Here is a 15,959-nt window from a genome sequence, read left to right as displayed (position 1 = left end):
ACCAAAATAGCCCTTGCTTTGAAACATGAAAACAATGCACTACTGTACCCTGGCTTCCTTCAACCTCATTGCAAGCACACCACGTCTATATTACGCTCATTTATTTCTGTTATTTAAAGAGCAGATTGGCTTGCAAGTATCGACACTTGCCACACACGTATAAGGTTATCGGTGTATCCAGCGAACAGGGTCTGAAAAAAAAACAGCATACGGTACGTTTAATATTGACAACTAAACACTAGGGTGTTTCATTTTTTCACCATTTTTGAAATTCAAAATGCCTGGGGTCCCATCTGGTGGTATTTGGGGTAAAAAGTTTATACTCCAATTTTTTTTTCAATTATGACGTCATATTGAGGTGGTCCACGAGGTTTAAAATTTTTAGGCCTCAAATTCTCGAAATTTGGCCGTATCTCCGGAACCGCTCATTATAGATCGACAAAATTAGTATCAAAATGCGCAGAAGGGTCGGTTTCCTATACCTGATGTAGAGAATATTAAGGTCTATCTGCTTCAGAAAAAAAGTTATTTTAAAAAATCTGATTTTCGGTCTATTTTCTCTTGATGAACAGAGATCAGGTGATCAAGATAAAAGTTTTTCTGTATTTTTCCACTCTTGGAAGCTGTTACTGCGTAATAATAGTTGGTGTTAAGGTTTCAGTACTGGGCTTGTCTAGTCTTGATATCTGCTTAAGCAAAGCCCCATCTTGCATTGCTCCGGGACTCTTCTTGTCGCCGTCCACAAAAGAAATGACATGGGAAAGATATATTTCGTTTATGTGGAACATGCATTAAAGGGTATGAATATCATGACCAACTTCATCATTAAAATAATTGACCAGTCGAGTATTGACTCCGGACTTTTTTCCTGTGTTGAGAGCAGTCGTATCAGCCATGACTGAATATACTTGGGATAGGTGAACTCTGCAAGCCTCCTGGATGATGGTGCCAAAAATCAGTTCTGCAATGACCGACACACTTTTGGGAAAAGATTTAACAGCAAGCACACTTTCGTGCTTCATGCCATTATCATCAACAAGTTGGCCCAAGGAAACGTATCGATCTATTTTATCGACAACGCGCCCATCATAACATAAGCTGAGTTGAGAAAGTTCTCATTTTCCATCAGAGATTTTTCTCTCGTTTTTTGGCGTTGGCGGTATACTGTCGAAGGTGATGCAGCATTGCAGCTACTTGATCTTTTCCAAGAACCGACCTCATAAGATCTTACTGCTGGCGTACCGAAGTTATCCTACGATCAGCAAGTACACAACTTCTATCATTTATGGAAAAAGAATGTACTTTCTTGTACACTTTTCCCCAAACAGCTGGTTTCAGAGGCTCGTATTCCTTATCATCTTCCCAATTCATATCACCATCAGAGTCGCTTTCGCTACTGTGTAGACATCTAACTACTTCATTTTTTTTCTTTGTTTCAAACATAGTAGTGCCGATGCTTTGGCAGATTGTATGCCAGAAGTGCTAGGTTTCTCTGTTTGCTAAGCACTGGAAGACCAGCTTTGTTCCATATGCTAACTACATCTTTCAGCAGTTCATCTTTCAAATGGAGTATTTTCTTCAAAAACTTAGGATTAGTTTCGGCTACTTTCTTCAAGTAAAAATAGTGACTGGCTATATCTGAATTCAGGGGAAGCACATTTCTCTCCAATTCCTTGAAGTTTTGCATCGACTTACTTATACCTGACCTTAATGCCATAATGACACTTAATCTAAAGCAGGTGATCAGCATACCTCTTCCTAGGGATGGGCAATTCAGAATAATTCACTATTCTAGAATTATTCCGGAATACTAAACCGAATCCAGAATACTGAATCCTATCAACTTCCAGGCTCCAGCAACACAAAAAGTAAAAAATTTCAGACACAAAAGCTACACAATCAAAGTAAATGTTTGTTGCAATGCAACACATTAAGGCATTCTAAATGACTTCCAGCCAAATGGGAGCAGTGTTGCCAGATGATGGAAGCCGCTTGGCAACAAAAAGTAACTAAAATTTCACCAGATATTTAAAACACCCTAAACAAGCCCATAGCCAGCCGAGGGCCAGGGGGGGCATCGCCCCCCGCCCGGAAAAATTTCCGCCCCCCCCCCTGGCAAAATCCAAACATTCTCGAGCAACAGCTATAGCAACATCATCGAGCAACATTCTCGATCAACAGCAATTATAATGATTTTGCCCAAAAAAAATTGTCGGCCCCCCCTAAAAAAAATTCCCCCCCCCCCTTGCTCTGCGGTCTGGCTATGGCCCTGACCCTAAGTAAAGCAATTTCGCATAAATACAAATAGTTTTTAAGACTTAAGACACTGCCATCATCCATATGCAGACCTCTTGCAAAACGTTTTCTATACGAGCAGGGATTATTTGCTAAAAAGTTTAAAAAAATTGAAAAAACTTTCTTGAAAAAAATTGAGTAGGAAAAATTTCACCAGATTTCACCAAAAAGTTATCTGGTTCCAAGGTCAAAAAGCTTGGCAAGAAAGACCTCTAAATTTCACCAGAATTTTTTAATTTGATATTCTATTTCCCCATCTGGCAACGCTGAACGGGAGCGCAGCTTAGTTTCCGTCAAGCCGCAATCGAAAAGAATCGCTCGAAAGATGCTGAGGTGTTTCAGAGCCAACTCCTTTAGCAAGGGGCATCTGCTCAATGTTGTTACACCCACCAGTCAAACTATCGCAGAGTCGCATACGCACGTGGATTGAAAAAAAGCATTGCACGATTGTGCATATTGTGTACAAAGCGTGAAGAAAATTGCGCGCTTAGTTTCTTTGGTTGCTCGTGCGAGCGAGTGGCGTAGAGTTGCATGAGCCGTGCGCGCACAACGCGTGCACAATGTTTTTGAAAGTGCGGAACTGCGGATGGTGTCAGTGCAAAGAAAAAAGGGAGTAAACCACACTTTTTTTCAGTTCACTGTCTCCAGCTGACAGCTCGCACAAGACTTATGTATACCTTTAAAACCGAATCTTATTACCCGGTTTTATTGCCGTTTTGGATTCGGATAGTTTAGGATCCGAATCCTTCTGGATTCGGTATTCTGAATTGCCCATCCCTACCTCTTCCTCAACGGTTACATTAATATTATAATAGTAATACCTTCAAATTACTATTTCATCTCTTGCAAAACGAACAAGGACTATTATTACGCAATAGCAGCTTCCAAGATGGAAAAACACAGAAAAACTTTTATCTTGATCACCTGATCTCTGTTCATCAGGAGAAAATAGACCGAAAATCAGATTTTTTGAAATAACTTTTTTTCTGAAGCAGATAGACCTTAATATTCTCTACATCAGGTATAGGAAACCGACCCTTCTGCGCATTTTGATACTAATTTTGTCGATCTATGGTGAGCGGTTCCGGAGATACGGCCAAATTTCGAGATTTTGAAGACCAGAAATTTTAAACCTCGTGGACCACCTCAATGTGACGACATAATTGAAAAAATTTGGGGTGTAAACTTTTTACCCCAAATACCACCAAGATGGGACCCCAGGCATTTTGAATTTCAAAAATGGTGAAAAAATGAAACACCCTACTAAACACATTTCTCGAGGCTTATACAAATGGTAAACTACATATTAGGGTGCCGGACTTTCCGTATTGAAAGTTAAACTCATATCATCACACTGAAGCTTCCATTCAACAATAATTAAGTTAGACAATTTCTTTTTTCCCAGTATTTAAAGCAGACAATTGTTAACCAATATAATTAAGGAAAAAAAAAAAAAACTTAATACCAACCTGGCCATCAGGAGACCAGGCCAAAGAAAGGCACTCCGGTTGGCCGGCTTTGCTGTTGAGATTGATCAGTTCCGGGCGGAGTTCATCCAGCAAAGCTTTGCCTTCAAGGTCCCAAATCTTGATGGTGGGACCACAAGCAGCGCAAAGCCAATATCGGTTTGGAGAGAATGCTAGTGCGTGGATTTCGTTTTCTCCGTTCGCCAAGGTGTACAGATGCTTTCCTGAGTGGGCAACAAATGATGTTGTTCAAGAACAGTTCAAAAGTTACTTTATCCATACATCATAACGCTATACATCCTTAACTGTAGAAAAATGGCGTATTTTTGGCGCAAAAATTTTTGCATAGGATTTGCCCAAACCTTGCTGGTTTGATCGGAAACCAATTTCGCTTGAGGTCCTACAAGTCAGCAGTTGTGAACTGAGCAAGCGACAACTGAGCTTGTAAAACTTCAGCAAATGGCTGAAGTTGGTACATGATGAAACTGAGCAAGTAACAAACGAGCAAGCCATGACTTGGAATGTCACAAGTCAACAAAATGAGTTTGACAAGCGATGACCAAGCAAGTCCGACGTGAGCACGTAAATCTCATCTGCTAACTTGGCAGTAGCTGGAATGTAATTGCTGAACTGTCCCATGCCGAATTGTCCGACTACCATCTAAGATTGGACAATTATATAAACATCATCTTGCTTCCAATAATCCTACTGAAAAAGTGCGGCTAATGTGAAAGGTGCACGCAAACACGATAAAGCACTTGATAACCAAGCATGAAGACAGTTAGTTACATACTTATCGATTTTCGTGCAATTTTGGTGAAATCGATATCACTATTAACAACCGTCAATGCTCTCATAATTGCAGAGATTTCCTCATTAATTCAGCAATTGTGTGAATTTGTAATCATTGAGCATAGACTGCCATCCGAGCCTCACTAGACAGCAAAATCTGCCATTTTTACTTTGATTTAACGTCTGCAAACGTTGAATCAATGTAATGACGGATTATGCTTTCTTGATGTTAACATCAACCAGTTAGATAGATACATGAAATGAAGTTTAGACACTTTCATGATCATACACCTTCGCTGAGATCCCAAAGCATTGCCTGGCCATCTTTGCCACCAGAGGCACACAAGGAACCATCAGGCGACACGGTCACAGAGTTGATGAACGCTGTGTGACCATAGTGGTCAGTCTTCAACTTGCAGTTGGTCAAATTCCAAACCTGTGGAACAAATAGGCAACTAATTATGCGTTAATTAAAATTGAAGCATGTTTGCATGACGATTTATCATAAAGTACTGCATCGATTTAACCGACTTTGGTTAAAGATTTTTTCGTCTACCTCCCCTCCGCTGGGTTCTAAACTTTAGCTTCGGATTGGTGGAAATCAAACAGCCTGAGCAAGAATAGGCAATTTCAATGCTTGTTTGATACACTTGGAGATAAAGGCTTTTGCTGTATGTCAGTGTGGTGTGAAAGAGTAGATTGCCTATCACATCTTTATCTATGACTGCCTTATCAATTCCTTTCCATAGAGTAACTGGCCTTTGCGTAATTAAGTAAAAAAATGGCTCCTAATCTTACTATTTTGAAGTAACTTTACAAACTTTCTACTTGGCAACAACGACGATGATAGGTTTTTCAACCTCGGAATGGCCCGTTTTGGTGAGTCCGATCCCTTAACGGGGGATTTTTTCATTTTTTTTAATTATCGGGTACCGGAGCCTAATTATCATTGCCGTTTTAGGGTTAGGGGTTGGAGGTTAGGAACTCACCAAATAGTAGCAGACCCTTTCAACCTTGTAACCAGCAGCTCCCATCAGCTTTTCTCGAGATTTTTATGTAATTTATCATAAATTCTGTTACAAATTTATATACCCCTTTGTAAAACGGAAACTTTACTCTTTGCTGAAAGAAGTCTGATTTACACTTTGAGACCAATTTTTATGCTGAGACCCAAGTCAATGTAAGCACTTCACACTTTATCAAACATATCCCAAAAATAGTCACAAACAGAAACGGAACAATTAAAACGAGCATTCTTTTGACAAACACTTAGTTTTACTCACCTTAACAAGTTTATCCCAGCCACATGAGACAATGATTGGAGTGTTTGGGTTAGGGGAGAATTGCACACATGACACCCAGTCTGTGTGGTTATCCTCCTGCATAGATATAACACAAAGATTAAACACAACAGTAAAAAACAACTAATCCAAGTTTGAATAACAAACCTTATTAAATTATAGAAACTTGAGAAACATTAAGATATTTATAAAATAGCACACTTACTGTGATGGTATATTTGCACTGTCCTAAAGTGTTCCATAGCTTGATCGTTCCATCACGAGATGCAGAAATAATCTGCCTGTTATCACCAGAGAAAGCAACCGACATAACATCTTTAGTGTGGCCATGAAATCTTCGGGTAGTGACTCCCCTGAAATATAGTGAGTTAAGCAACTGACAATTTTTAATGAAACCAATTAAGATCTTTACAAGGGACGCAGAAGGCGATGGCCTTTTGCCATAAATAATTATGTTTGCATTGTTAATATACAGCACAGAATCTACATCAAATAAACCAATAAAAAATGATATACAAGAACTGATTTTTCTTAATTATTGTTAACAATTGAGCAAAACACTTTGAATCAGACAATGAGGAAGCTTAAAATAACCGCATGTTGTAAAATGTTGCTAACTAGTCCCATACTGTTTTGTTTAACGGAATCAAACCAAAATTTTGACCTTCTGCACCTCAGTATATAATATGTGAAATAGTAAATTGAGAAAAGTTGAAGAAACTATAAATGTTGAACTGAAAGTCTGAAATTGTAATGTCCACAATAAAACTGGTCAACAAATTTTAACTAATTTTTTTAATCAGAGATGCAAGAAAACTCTTTTAGATGAATTTTCTGTGTTGATTCAAATCTGTGTATGTGAACTTTTTTTCAAAAGACCCAAACTGAAACTGGTGTAATCCAGTTCATATCGCAAGATTGTATAACTGTTCTACAATTTAGTCATCAAGGTTTTCCATACTTTTTTAATACCAACAGGGAGGTTTCACGAAATTCCCAACCTTATCCTGGTCTGGAAATGGGTTTTCAAATTCCCTACTTTCTCGACTGCATGGGAACCCTAATATACACAACAGTTCATCGTACCCTAATATACACAATAGTTCATCGTACTTTTACCAGCATAAATCTAATTAATGGCTAACAAGCAATAACTTACAAAACTGATTGACAGTCCTATTTTTGGAAACAGCATTCTTAAAGCATACAATACAAAATTCATTGAACATATCGCAGACTAGTCAGTTGCAGGTAGGTCAGTAATTTTTTTGACTTCATTGCAATCAGAAGTCTAACGCTTTAAACATCATTCCAGCTGCAAATTTGCTGCGAGACAAACGTCACATTATCACAAAACAAGTACAATAATTACAAGCATACACATATTTGACATGTTTTTGTTAATAACAGAAGTACCAATATAGATAATAGTCTGTCCGGTAAGCTAATACAAGTTATGGTGCATATACTGTGACAACTTAATGTACACTAGGATCACAAATGCAGCAACTGGAAGCCGCAAAGGGACACATAGCTATTGAATCAGCAGCTCCCTTGGCATGTCATGAATAATTGAATATCTTTCCAATTTGTCGAACATCTTTCGAGCGCCACAGACATCCCAAGCCTTGTAGCTGATAAATTGTCTTACTTAATCTTTTCATGCTTTTTGAGATAATAAATAGCCAAATCAAATTTTGATAAGAAAGTGCAATGCACAGCAATTACTCATCTTGTACTTAAACAAAATACACATCCCACCACAACTTACTGTTGGAGATTCCACAATCTAAGGTCATTGTCCCATGAGCCAGACAGAGCAAATTGTCCATCAGAAGAAATGACTACATCTGAGACGAAGTGAGCATGACCACGCAATCGACGATTCATCACACCGTATGTGTTCTCATCTCGTGTTAGCTTCCAAACAATTAGGGACTTGTCTAGAAAAATAAAAAACTTGTAAGTTTTCTTTTTATGACTCATTTTAATAAACTATAATATATTGTTTTCCATAATTTGTTTTATGATAAAATTGTTGTGATAACGTGGTTTACACATGTTTGACAAACAATATGGTCAGTAACAATGTAACTTCATGGAAAGTCAGAAGTCTAACGCAAAACATCATACCAGTTGCATTGCCAAACAAGTTAACATACCGTAGTCTACCATTTATCATACAGACTTGCAGAACTTCACAATTTGTAATATTATTATCATATTTTTTAGATGCAGGCTTTAATTGCTGGCCCACACAAGAGACAGTAGTGGCAGCCTTATCGCTAGTTCGTGCGAAGTTTTCCCAGCAAGTGCGATTGATGCGGATGCGAGAGCATGAATTACCAGAAGCTCAAGCGTATAGTTTTGCGATACCCAAGTTTATTTTACAAACATAGAAAAAACGATGTCCATCCAGAAAACAGGAATAAAAACAATACTGGTTTTGCTTGGCACTTATTTCTCATACATTACCATGGAATCAAATATGCGTGGATGCACAAGGGAGCCAAAAACACTGCAAAAATGCAATTATCAAGCAATTCCCATATTCAATCAATTCTACATTTGCCAAAAAAAATACACTTCAGTGCTCGAATTGAGGCTCCATTGAGCTTCACACAGACACTCTTCACTGTTGTACTATGAAAGCAGACATACCCTACCAGTAAAAGATAAGACCACCAAAGATTGTACATCACACACAAACTTTACAACATAACAATGCCAGTTGTTAAGTATACATTGCATGCAAGCTACACAAATATCAGAGCAATGGTTGCAAAGGTTTATGACACTAAAGTAATGATTAAAGTTACCTCTTGATCCAGACAAGATCATGTCTGGAATTGCTGGTGTAGTCGCAATTTTGGTGACCCATCCTTTATGGCCAACCAAGGTACCACGTAAAGTCATTTGTTCTGCAGCCATAGTTACGTTTAGTTGTTTTTCGGGTCAGATTAAACCAGATTTATTCACAACAAAACGTTCAAGACTCCATTTTCACGACAACCTGTCAAAAAGAATGAACTCGCTGTAACGAATAGCTGAGACATTTTTGCAGAGTTTCTGTCTATTTTTATTGAATAATATGCAAGTCCAAGCAGTTTTTATTTAGCCATTCCATAAGGACATTGTAGCGTGAGTTGGCCATGAAATCATTCCTTTTGAGACTATTTTCTCTTGACATTCAAATACGAGATGGTCTATGGAGTAATTTGAGGCGTTGCATTTTGGACAGTTTGTTAGAGCTATCACTTTTTTCCCCTCGGTAAACGTTGTTCCATTCAGTTTATTTGGTTGGTTGGTTTTGAATCTTTATCCTCAGACTGACAAAGCCTTGATTGCTTACTTCTGGTAGTTTTGCATGACGCATACTTGTAGAGGCTTTTGACGCGGGGCCGGTTACCGAGATTGGCAGAGTGAAGTTTTCCGATTGTTGAAGTGTTGTTGCCGGCAGTGATGCACGCGCATACAAAAAATATTGACGCCGTCAGCGTAAACGCAAACGTTCGAAAAAACATACGCCGTATGCGTCAACGCAACTTGTAAAAAAAGTTGGCGGCGTCAACGTCAGCGCATACACTAGCGCAGGCCCGCAACCAGGGGGGCATTGGGGGCATTTGCCCCCCCGGAATTTTTTTGAAAAATTTTTAAGCGTTCTATGCAGTATGAATTGTACTATACGTCGTCCACGTACAGCCATACTGTAGAGTGTAGACCATTGAAACCGAAAGTAGGCTACGCTGGTTGGAAGCTATGCTAACGATTTTGTTCGATAAATTAGGCTGGCATCCTTATTATCTGTTTCGTTAGCGTATACATAACGTCAGCATCCATCATCACCATAAAAAGCGTTTAAAAACAACTAAATAATTCGAGATCAAAAGCAGCTGCGATAGCGTGGTGAATAAGCTACTCAGTTGGGCTTCGGCATTTGTAAATCTGATTTTAAATGAATTCTTGAAAGTGAAAGGCCAGCAAGTGCGATTGATGCGGTGTCAGCAATAGAATCCCAAAAAGAGTTTTATCCAAACATTTACAAACTCTTGATAATTTTGGCTACACTTCCAGTCACAATTGCTTGTGAAGAAAGAACATTTAGCTGTCTACGACGCTTGAAAAGTTACCTTAGAAGCACTATGGTGCAGGACAGGCTTTCTGGACTAGCTCTCATGCAAATCCATCGTAGGCCTACTCAAATTCCAAGCGAGGAATTGGTGTTAAACGAACTTGCCAAATCAAGTAGAAAGTTAGACATTATGCTCTAAATTAAAATGTCATTTTGCATTTGCAAAGTCAATTTCCTTGGGCCTACAAACATAAAAACTTGTTGAGCCAACAAAATGTTTCAGGATTGTAATTTGTAATTACCGTGTTGAGTTTATTCATATGTATCTGTTTGTTTATGTTGATGTTAATAGCCTATATGTTATTGATTAATTTATGACTCCAGTCGTGCCAATGCAGTTCGTAGCCTACAGATGTTGTATTTTATTCGTAATCGACTGAACACATTACTGTAATATCGTAATTTTCTTCTTTGGTTAGTCATAGCTAAATGAGAAAAGGTTACAAAGGCTAGTTTTCTTTAATGCTGTACTAAACAAAAACGTGATTGACATAAGTTATGATCACTGAACCGTAACATGGTAGTGCCACACACTCTATCAATGGGCGTGGACATTAACATAAAATGTCACAATGCATCATTTTAATGTTTGTTCTTTGATAAAAATTAAATGCCCCCCCCGAAATTATTTGCTGGTTGCGGGCCTGCACTAGCGTAAACTAATTTTGTTTGCTAGGTGCCAAACATTCACACGGTATAAACCACTCGAAACAAACAAGTTTTATTTTGAATTTCCACAAAGAAACACAAGCATCTGAAAGTGTTCATCTGACATTTTGCTGCGTTTTAGTTGCAATATGTCTTTGCCCATTGAAAACATTCTTTCAACTGCAGCGCTGGAAGGTATTGGCGTGTTGTAGAGAAAAAAATACATTAAAAAGTATGCGTTGACGCTATGCGCTAAAAAACCGCGAAAACTTTACGGCGTAGCCTCAAGCGCAAACTATCTAAAAAAATGTGGCCGCAAGCGTTAGCGCAAACAAAAAGTCTACGCCGCATGTATGCGGCGTAGAATTTGCAGCGTATATGTACAATGTACATCTCTGGTTGCCGGGGAATTATTCCATTCACTAGGTGCCGCTGAATGGAGTGCAGTCCTGAAATGCGTTGCTCAAGAGCACACCCCAAGAGTCGAACCAGCGCCGCGTGATCTTGAAAGTGTAACCACTGAACTAACAGTATTTCTGACCATCACAGCAAAAAACAATATTTGCTCTTATGTGGTTTGTATTGAACCTTAATTTCCTAGCAGTTGTGTCAAAGCCTGGGGAAATTTCTTGGGTCCTTGATTAATTTTCCAACGGAAGGGATTTTAAAAATTGAATGAGGCTGTTCACCAAGAGAGATTTTTTTCTATAATTTCTGCCACTTTGTTGCAACATGTAGCGGCTACATGGGAGCGGCTTTTTTGTTTATTTTGTGTCAGTGTTTGATTTAACGTAGCCTATCATCAATTAAGATACTTTGAATTAAGTTTAGGTCAGTGTGGCTTAGTAACCTATCAACTTTGGTGTTTGGTGAACGATTGGGTTTGTGGTTGTTCAGATGAAATAATTTGATTGTCACGATTTCTTTCTATCTCTTACCAGGAAAAAGACTTGGAAAGATTCAATGACGTAGTTTAATGGGTCAAACCGAAAAGCAGTCAATTAAATGTCGAATAATTCTACTAGTGAAATGATAATCTGACTTCTTGAAGAACTTTAACGAACGGCTTCTCAAATAACTCTAAATTTGATCAGAAATTATATCAGCATCAATTCTCATCTACTTGTATTCGATTACTTCAATTCTCAATCAACAATAATTTCTGCATCAACTACTAATCCACAACTCATAACACAACTCTCATAACCAACTCAATAATAATCATCATAATAATAATTACGCAAATTACACCACTATTTATAAAAGGTTTGTTCGGTCTAGTAACTTCGAGAAGGTTACATAGTGTTGCATCACACGAACTCATCGTCGGTCACGTAGCATTGAGCGGCATAAACAAGCAAGTTTAAAGAAGTCTAAAGAATGTCACGTAGGAGTAGAGGACTGTTACATAATACAGATTTCGTAATCAGAGGTCCATTCGTAAACAACCTTGTGACATCATGACAAACGATATTGGCAATTGTGAAAACAACAGAACGTTCCAGATACAGAATGATTTAGAATTACGTTGCAGAACAACGACTTCACAATTAAAGGTTACTACTGGTCATTGACCGATAATAACATACCGCTCAAGAATTTTATAATGAAAACAGCACATTCTGTCAAGACGCAAAGCAGCCCGACGCGACGCCTTGCACATTGATTGTGACATTGATGATGATTGATTTTTAAGCAGATAGATTTTTAGGAAAGCTAGGCTACTCTTTCTTGAAATGCCTTTTGAAAACTTTAATATCTTCTTGAAGTATTTTTTTAAACTTGGTAGTGTCTGGGGGGCCTTCCAGCGGGGAGTCTGGGGGGCCTTCCCCAGAAATTTTTGAAAAACACTTCCAATTTGATGCGCTCTGAGAGCATTTCCAAAACAAAAACTAAAAATCTGTCAAATTGTGCTTCGCCTATGTAGTGATCATACATCCATTTAATGTTTAGAAGTTATGAACAATCTTAATTTTAACGTTGCAGGACCAAAATCCAGTGTTAGACATGGAATAATAGTTGTCTAAATATTTAATTCGTCATGAATGTTCATTCTCAGATATTCAGTTAGGCCTACACTACAAAAACTAACACTTAAGCCTAAACACAGGGTTGGAAGTCGTTAGTCAAAAAGCAATGACTATTTCACTATTCGATAGTGCCCAAAAAAGCAACGACTCTCCGCTATCGATACTTAAAAAAAGCAATGAATAGCAATCACTAAAAATATTGCATTTGCGTATTTAACAACCAGTGATGCCAGTTTTTTTTTTTAAACAAACAAGTGAATCTAAAATACAAGCCTAAAACAGGCATATCAACACAAAAACAAGCCCAATAATTTGCAACCAATACCAATTAGCATAAAGCACGCAGTTTAGCAGTTCAATTTTCAATATAACTTTGCAGTCCATAGATCACGTTTATTTCGAGAATGACATTTGTTTACGCCATTCCAAGCAATAATTATCTTGAAAAGAAAGGATACAATGTTGACTACAATAAAAACCTTGCAATTTCAGTGTCAAAAACAAGTTAAAAAAAGTTTGACTGGCCAAAAAACAAGCTCAAAAACAAGCAACCCGCAAACTCTAAAAAAATACGCAAACTTGAAAACAAAAACAAGCCCAAACTTGTGAGAACACCGCAAGTTTGGCAACACTGTTAATGCCTCTGGCATGGTTTTTCTGAGCTGTGTTGCTGCAAAATTTTCCTTAACCCTTTACAGTTCGAAAACCGGATGGGGACTAGGTCGGATAGTAATCCGAAAACTAAATCTCGTAAATTCGTTTTGACGACGAAGTGAGTGAACAACAAAAAATGATTCAGCAGTTCTCCTAAATATCGTATCGATTAGTGAAAAACGAATAATGATTTCGTTGCTTGCATAAAAAAGCAGTGAATAACGCGCATTCAATATTTATTTTTAAAAGGAATGGGTATAAGCATTCGATATTCAGAAAGCAACGAATAACGCTATCGAATAGTGACAACTAGTCGTTACTTCCAAACCTGCCTAAACATTACAACTGCAGGCAATTTGTACAAAAAGCTGGATAAGTTTGCCTCCTGCGTATAGACTAGAGCAGTGTTTCCCAACCTGGGGGTAAATTACCCCCGGGGGTAATTTGCCTGTTTTCGGCGGGTAACGGGACCGGAGGTTGTAAACTTTATAAAAGCGAAGGAATGGAACAGTCGTCTTTACAAGGAACTGTGCAAGAAGATGGGAGAAATATACGAAGTATTACTGTACCACACAAAAGTACGATGGCTGTCTCATGGCAAAGGATAACCCGCCTGGTCGAACTTCGTGAGGCTGTCCATGTTTTTCTGATAGAAAAGAAGTCCGACTTGACTGAATACTTCTCTAACCAACAGTGGATTTCCCAGCTGTGCTGCCTGGCTGATATCTTTGGTGAATCGAACAAAGGCAATCTTTTAATTCTAGGCAAGAATGTAACTATGATCGACACCAAAGTAGCCGGAGCAGCATTTATCGCAAAGGTTAAATTGTGGAACAAGCGAGTTGGAAGAAGCACAGTTTTAGACGTTTGACATGTATCTCGGAGGCAATGGACTTGAGTTGACAGCGGCGTTGAAGAAGGACATAGCTGACCACTTAGGCCAGCTAGCCAAGAAGATGGACAACTACTTTCCGAATTTGAACACGGCTAGTTTTCAATGGTGCACTGAGCCCTTCACATGTGATGACAGCCAGGTGGATGATGACGACTTTTCGGCCAAAGAAGAATTTATCACTCTCCGAATGAACAAAGCGTTGAAACTTGATTTCAATGGGAAAGGCTTAGAAACCTTCTGGTTTAGCAGACTCCAGGACGCACCAACATTAGTGACACGGGCATTAAATATCCTGACATCTTTTTCAACAACGTATCGCTGTGAACAAGGATTTTTAACTGTCTTGGGAAGGAAGACAAAGAAGCGCAATCGCCAGGATGTCGAAAGCGACACAAGAATTGTCCTCAGTAGCCTACCACAAAGCCCAGGATCACAAAGCTGGCGCCTGAAGTCCAGGCCTGACCTTCGCATTGAATGTTTACCACGCATTGTTATCTTGTATTCAGTATTGTATTTTGATTGTCATAGTTAGCCCTTTGAAATACATAGCAATAAACGTTTTTGTTTTTGAAAATTGATCGTGGGGGTAATTGGCTCACTTCAGGGTGGAGATTAGGGTAACAGCCAAAAAAAGGTTGGGAACCACTGGACTAGAGCTTACGAACTAAATATTGCATTAACATTTTAAACCATCGCTTAACATTCTTACACGTAAAATAAATGTTACCACAACGTCACTGGGAAAGCAACTCTAACCATAACACATCTGATTGGCTAAGCAGCTGGTGACGTTTTGCAAAACGAGTGAGGATTGGATAAAACGAAGGCGTTTTTGAACGTGGGGAAAGCAACTTTGCAAGTTGATTTCCCTGGAGCTTCAGTGGTTGTTTTTGACAGGAGCGTTTGCGTTAATTGGCATTTATAGGCAAGACATGCGGTTTGGTGAGGACTTAGACTACTCACAAGCGTTACGAGTAATTCTAGTCACGAACACAGTAATTTTCAAGTTAAAATAGACGTGATAAAAATAATAAGAAGTTAAACCTAGAATTCAGTCATTAAATTTTGCATAGATTTTGCTCAGGTAAGCACTGCTTTCCCTCACCGATCGTCATTGGTTGTAGCTTGTAGGCTACTGCAGAGCTTTCGAAACCCTGAACCAGGTGTGGTCACGGAAATTGACAAAGTGAAGTTCTGTTTGTTGTCTGTCAATTGTTCCATCCACTAAGTGCCGCATAGTGAAGAGGGGCCGTTTAATATGTTGCCGAAGCACACATTCCGAAAGTCGAACCAGTTCTGCTTGATCTTGCAATTTTTTTATACGCAAAGTCAGACGCTAACCCAATTGAGCTATCGGGCGACGATAGCTGTGTGTCCTCACAATGGAATAAGTGTACGTCAAATGAAATTGCAGTATTTTTCTCCAGGATGATGAAAACAGAAATATCAAAACCGACATGATAATGCGCTGTGGGTGTTTATAAAAAAGTGTAGAACCGGGATATTTTATTTCTGGTTGCTAGCCTACTAAAAAATAAGAAAACGGTAAGTCTGAAATAACCTGGCAACACTAGCGCAATAGGAACAAGAAAGATATCTAACTTATTTTACACAATATAGTCTAGCGATAATTGCTTTTTTCATTAACAATAAAAATAAGAGCTCTGTGGCATAAATAAATGGTGCCTGGTGCGATGCTGATGAGCCAAGCCTTGTGGAGGAACTTTTGTCTATTCTTGTTACACT

The 15,959-nt window shown here is 38.6% G+C and overlaps 1 protein-coding gene across 1 annotated transcript; it reads right to left on the bottom strand.

Annotated features, from left to right (window-relative positions):
• Positions 1-86: 86 nt before the first annotated feature.
• Positions 87-8,872, bottom strand: LOC145777043 (small ribosomal subunit protein RACK1-like). Its single transcript, XM_082588315.1, has 7 exons — positions 8,674-8,872; positions 7,626-7,797; positions 6,060-6,207; positions 5,837-5,932; positions 4,845-4,989; positions 3,765-3,985; positions 87-191 (listed from the first exon to the last, which is right to left on the bottom strand). Exons 1-7 carry the CDS (start codon positions 8,783-8,785, stop codon positions 114-116), a joined length of 972 nt encoding a protein of 323 aa, XP_082444441.1. The 5' UTR covers positions 8,786-8,872; the 3' UTR covers positions 87-113.
• Between the last annotated feature and the right edge of the window lie 7,087 nt (positions 8,873-15,959).

Source organism: Aplidium turbinatum, chromosome 9 (assembly GCF_918807975.1).
Source record: "Aplidium turbinatum chromosome 9, kaAplTurb1.1, whole genome shotgun sequence".
NCBI classification, from domain to species: domain Eukaryota; kingdom Metazoa; phylum Chordata; class Ascidiacea; order Aplousobranchia; family Polyclinidae; genus Aplidium; species Aplidium turbinatum.
The sequence above is the reverse complement of the archived record's forward strand: the minus strand, read 5'-3'. Positions and strand labels throughout refer to the sequence as shown.

What these genes read in the sequence shown, in the direction of transcription:
- LOC145777043 (XM_082588315.1), bottom strand. Translation starts at nt 8,785, where the DNA reads ATGGCTGCAGAACAAATGACTTTACGTGGTACCTTGGTTGGCCATAAA. An exon ending in GATCTTGTCTGGATCAAGAG is followed by an intron (nt 7,798 to 8,673) that starts GTAACTTTAATC and finishes TTATTTTTCTAG; the next exon opens with ACAAGTCCCTAATTGTTTGG. An exon ending in AGTGCAAATATACCATCACA is followed by an intron (nt 5,933 to 6,059) that starts GTAAGTGTGCTA and finishes ATATCTATGCAG; the next exon opens with GAGGATAACCACACAGACTG.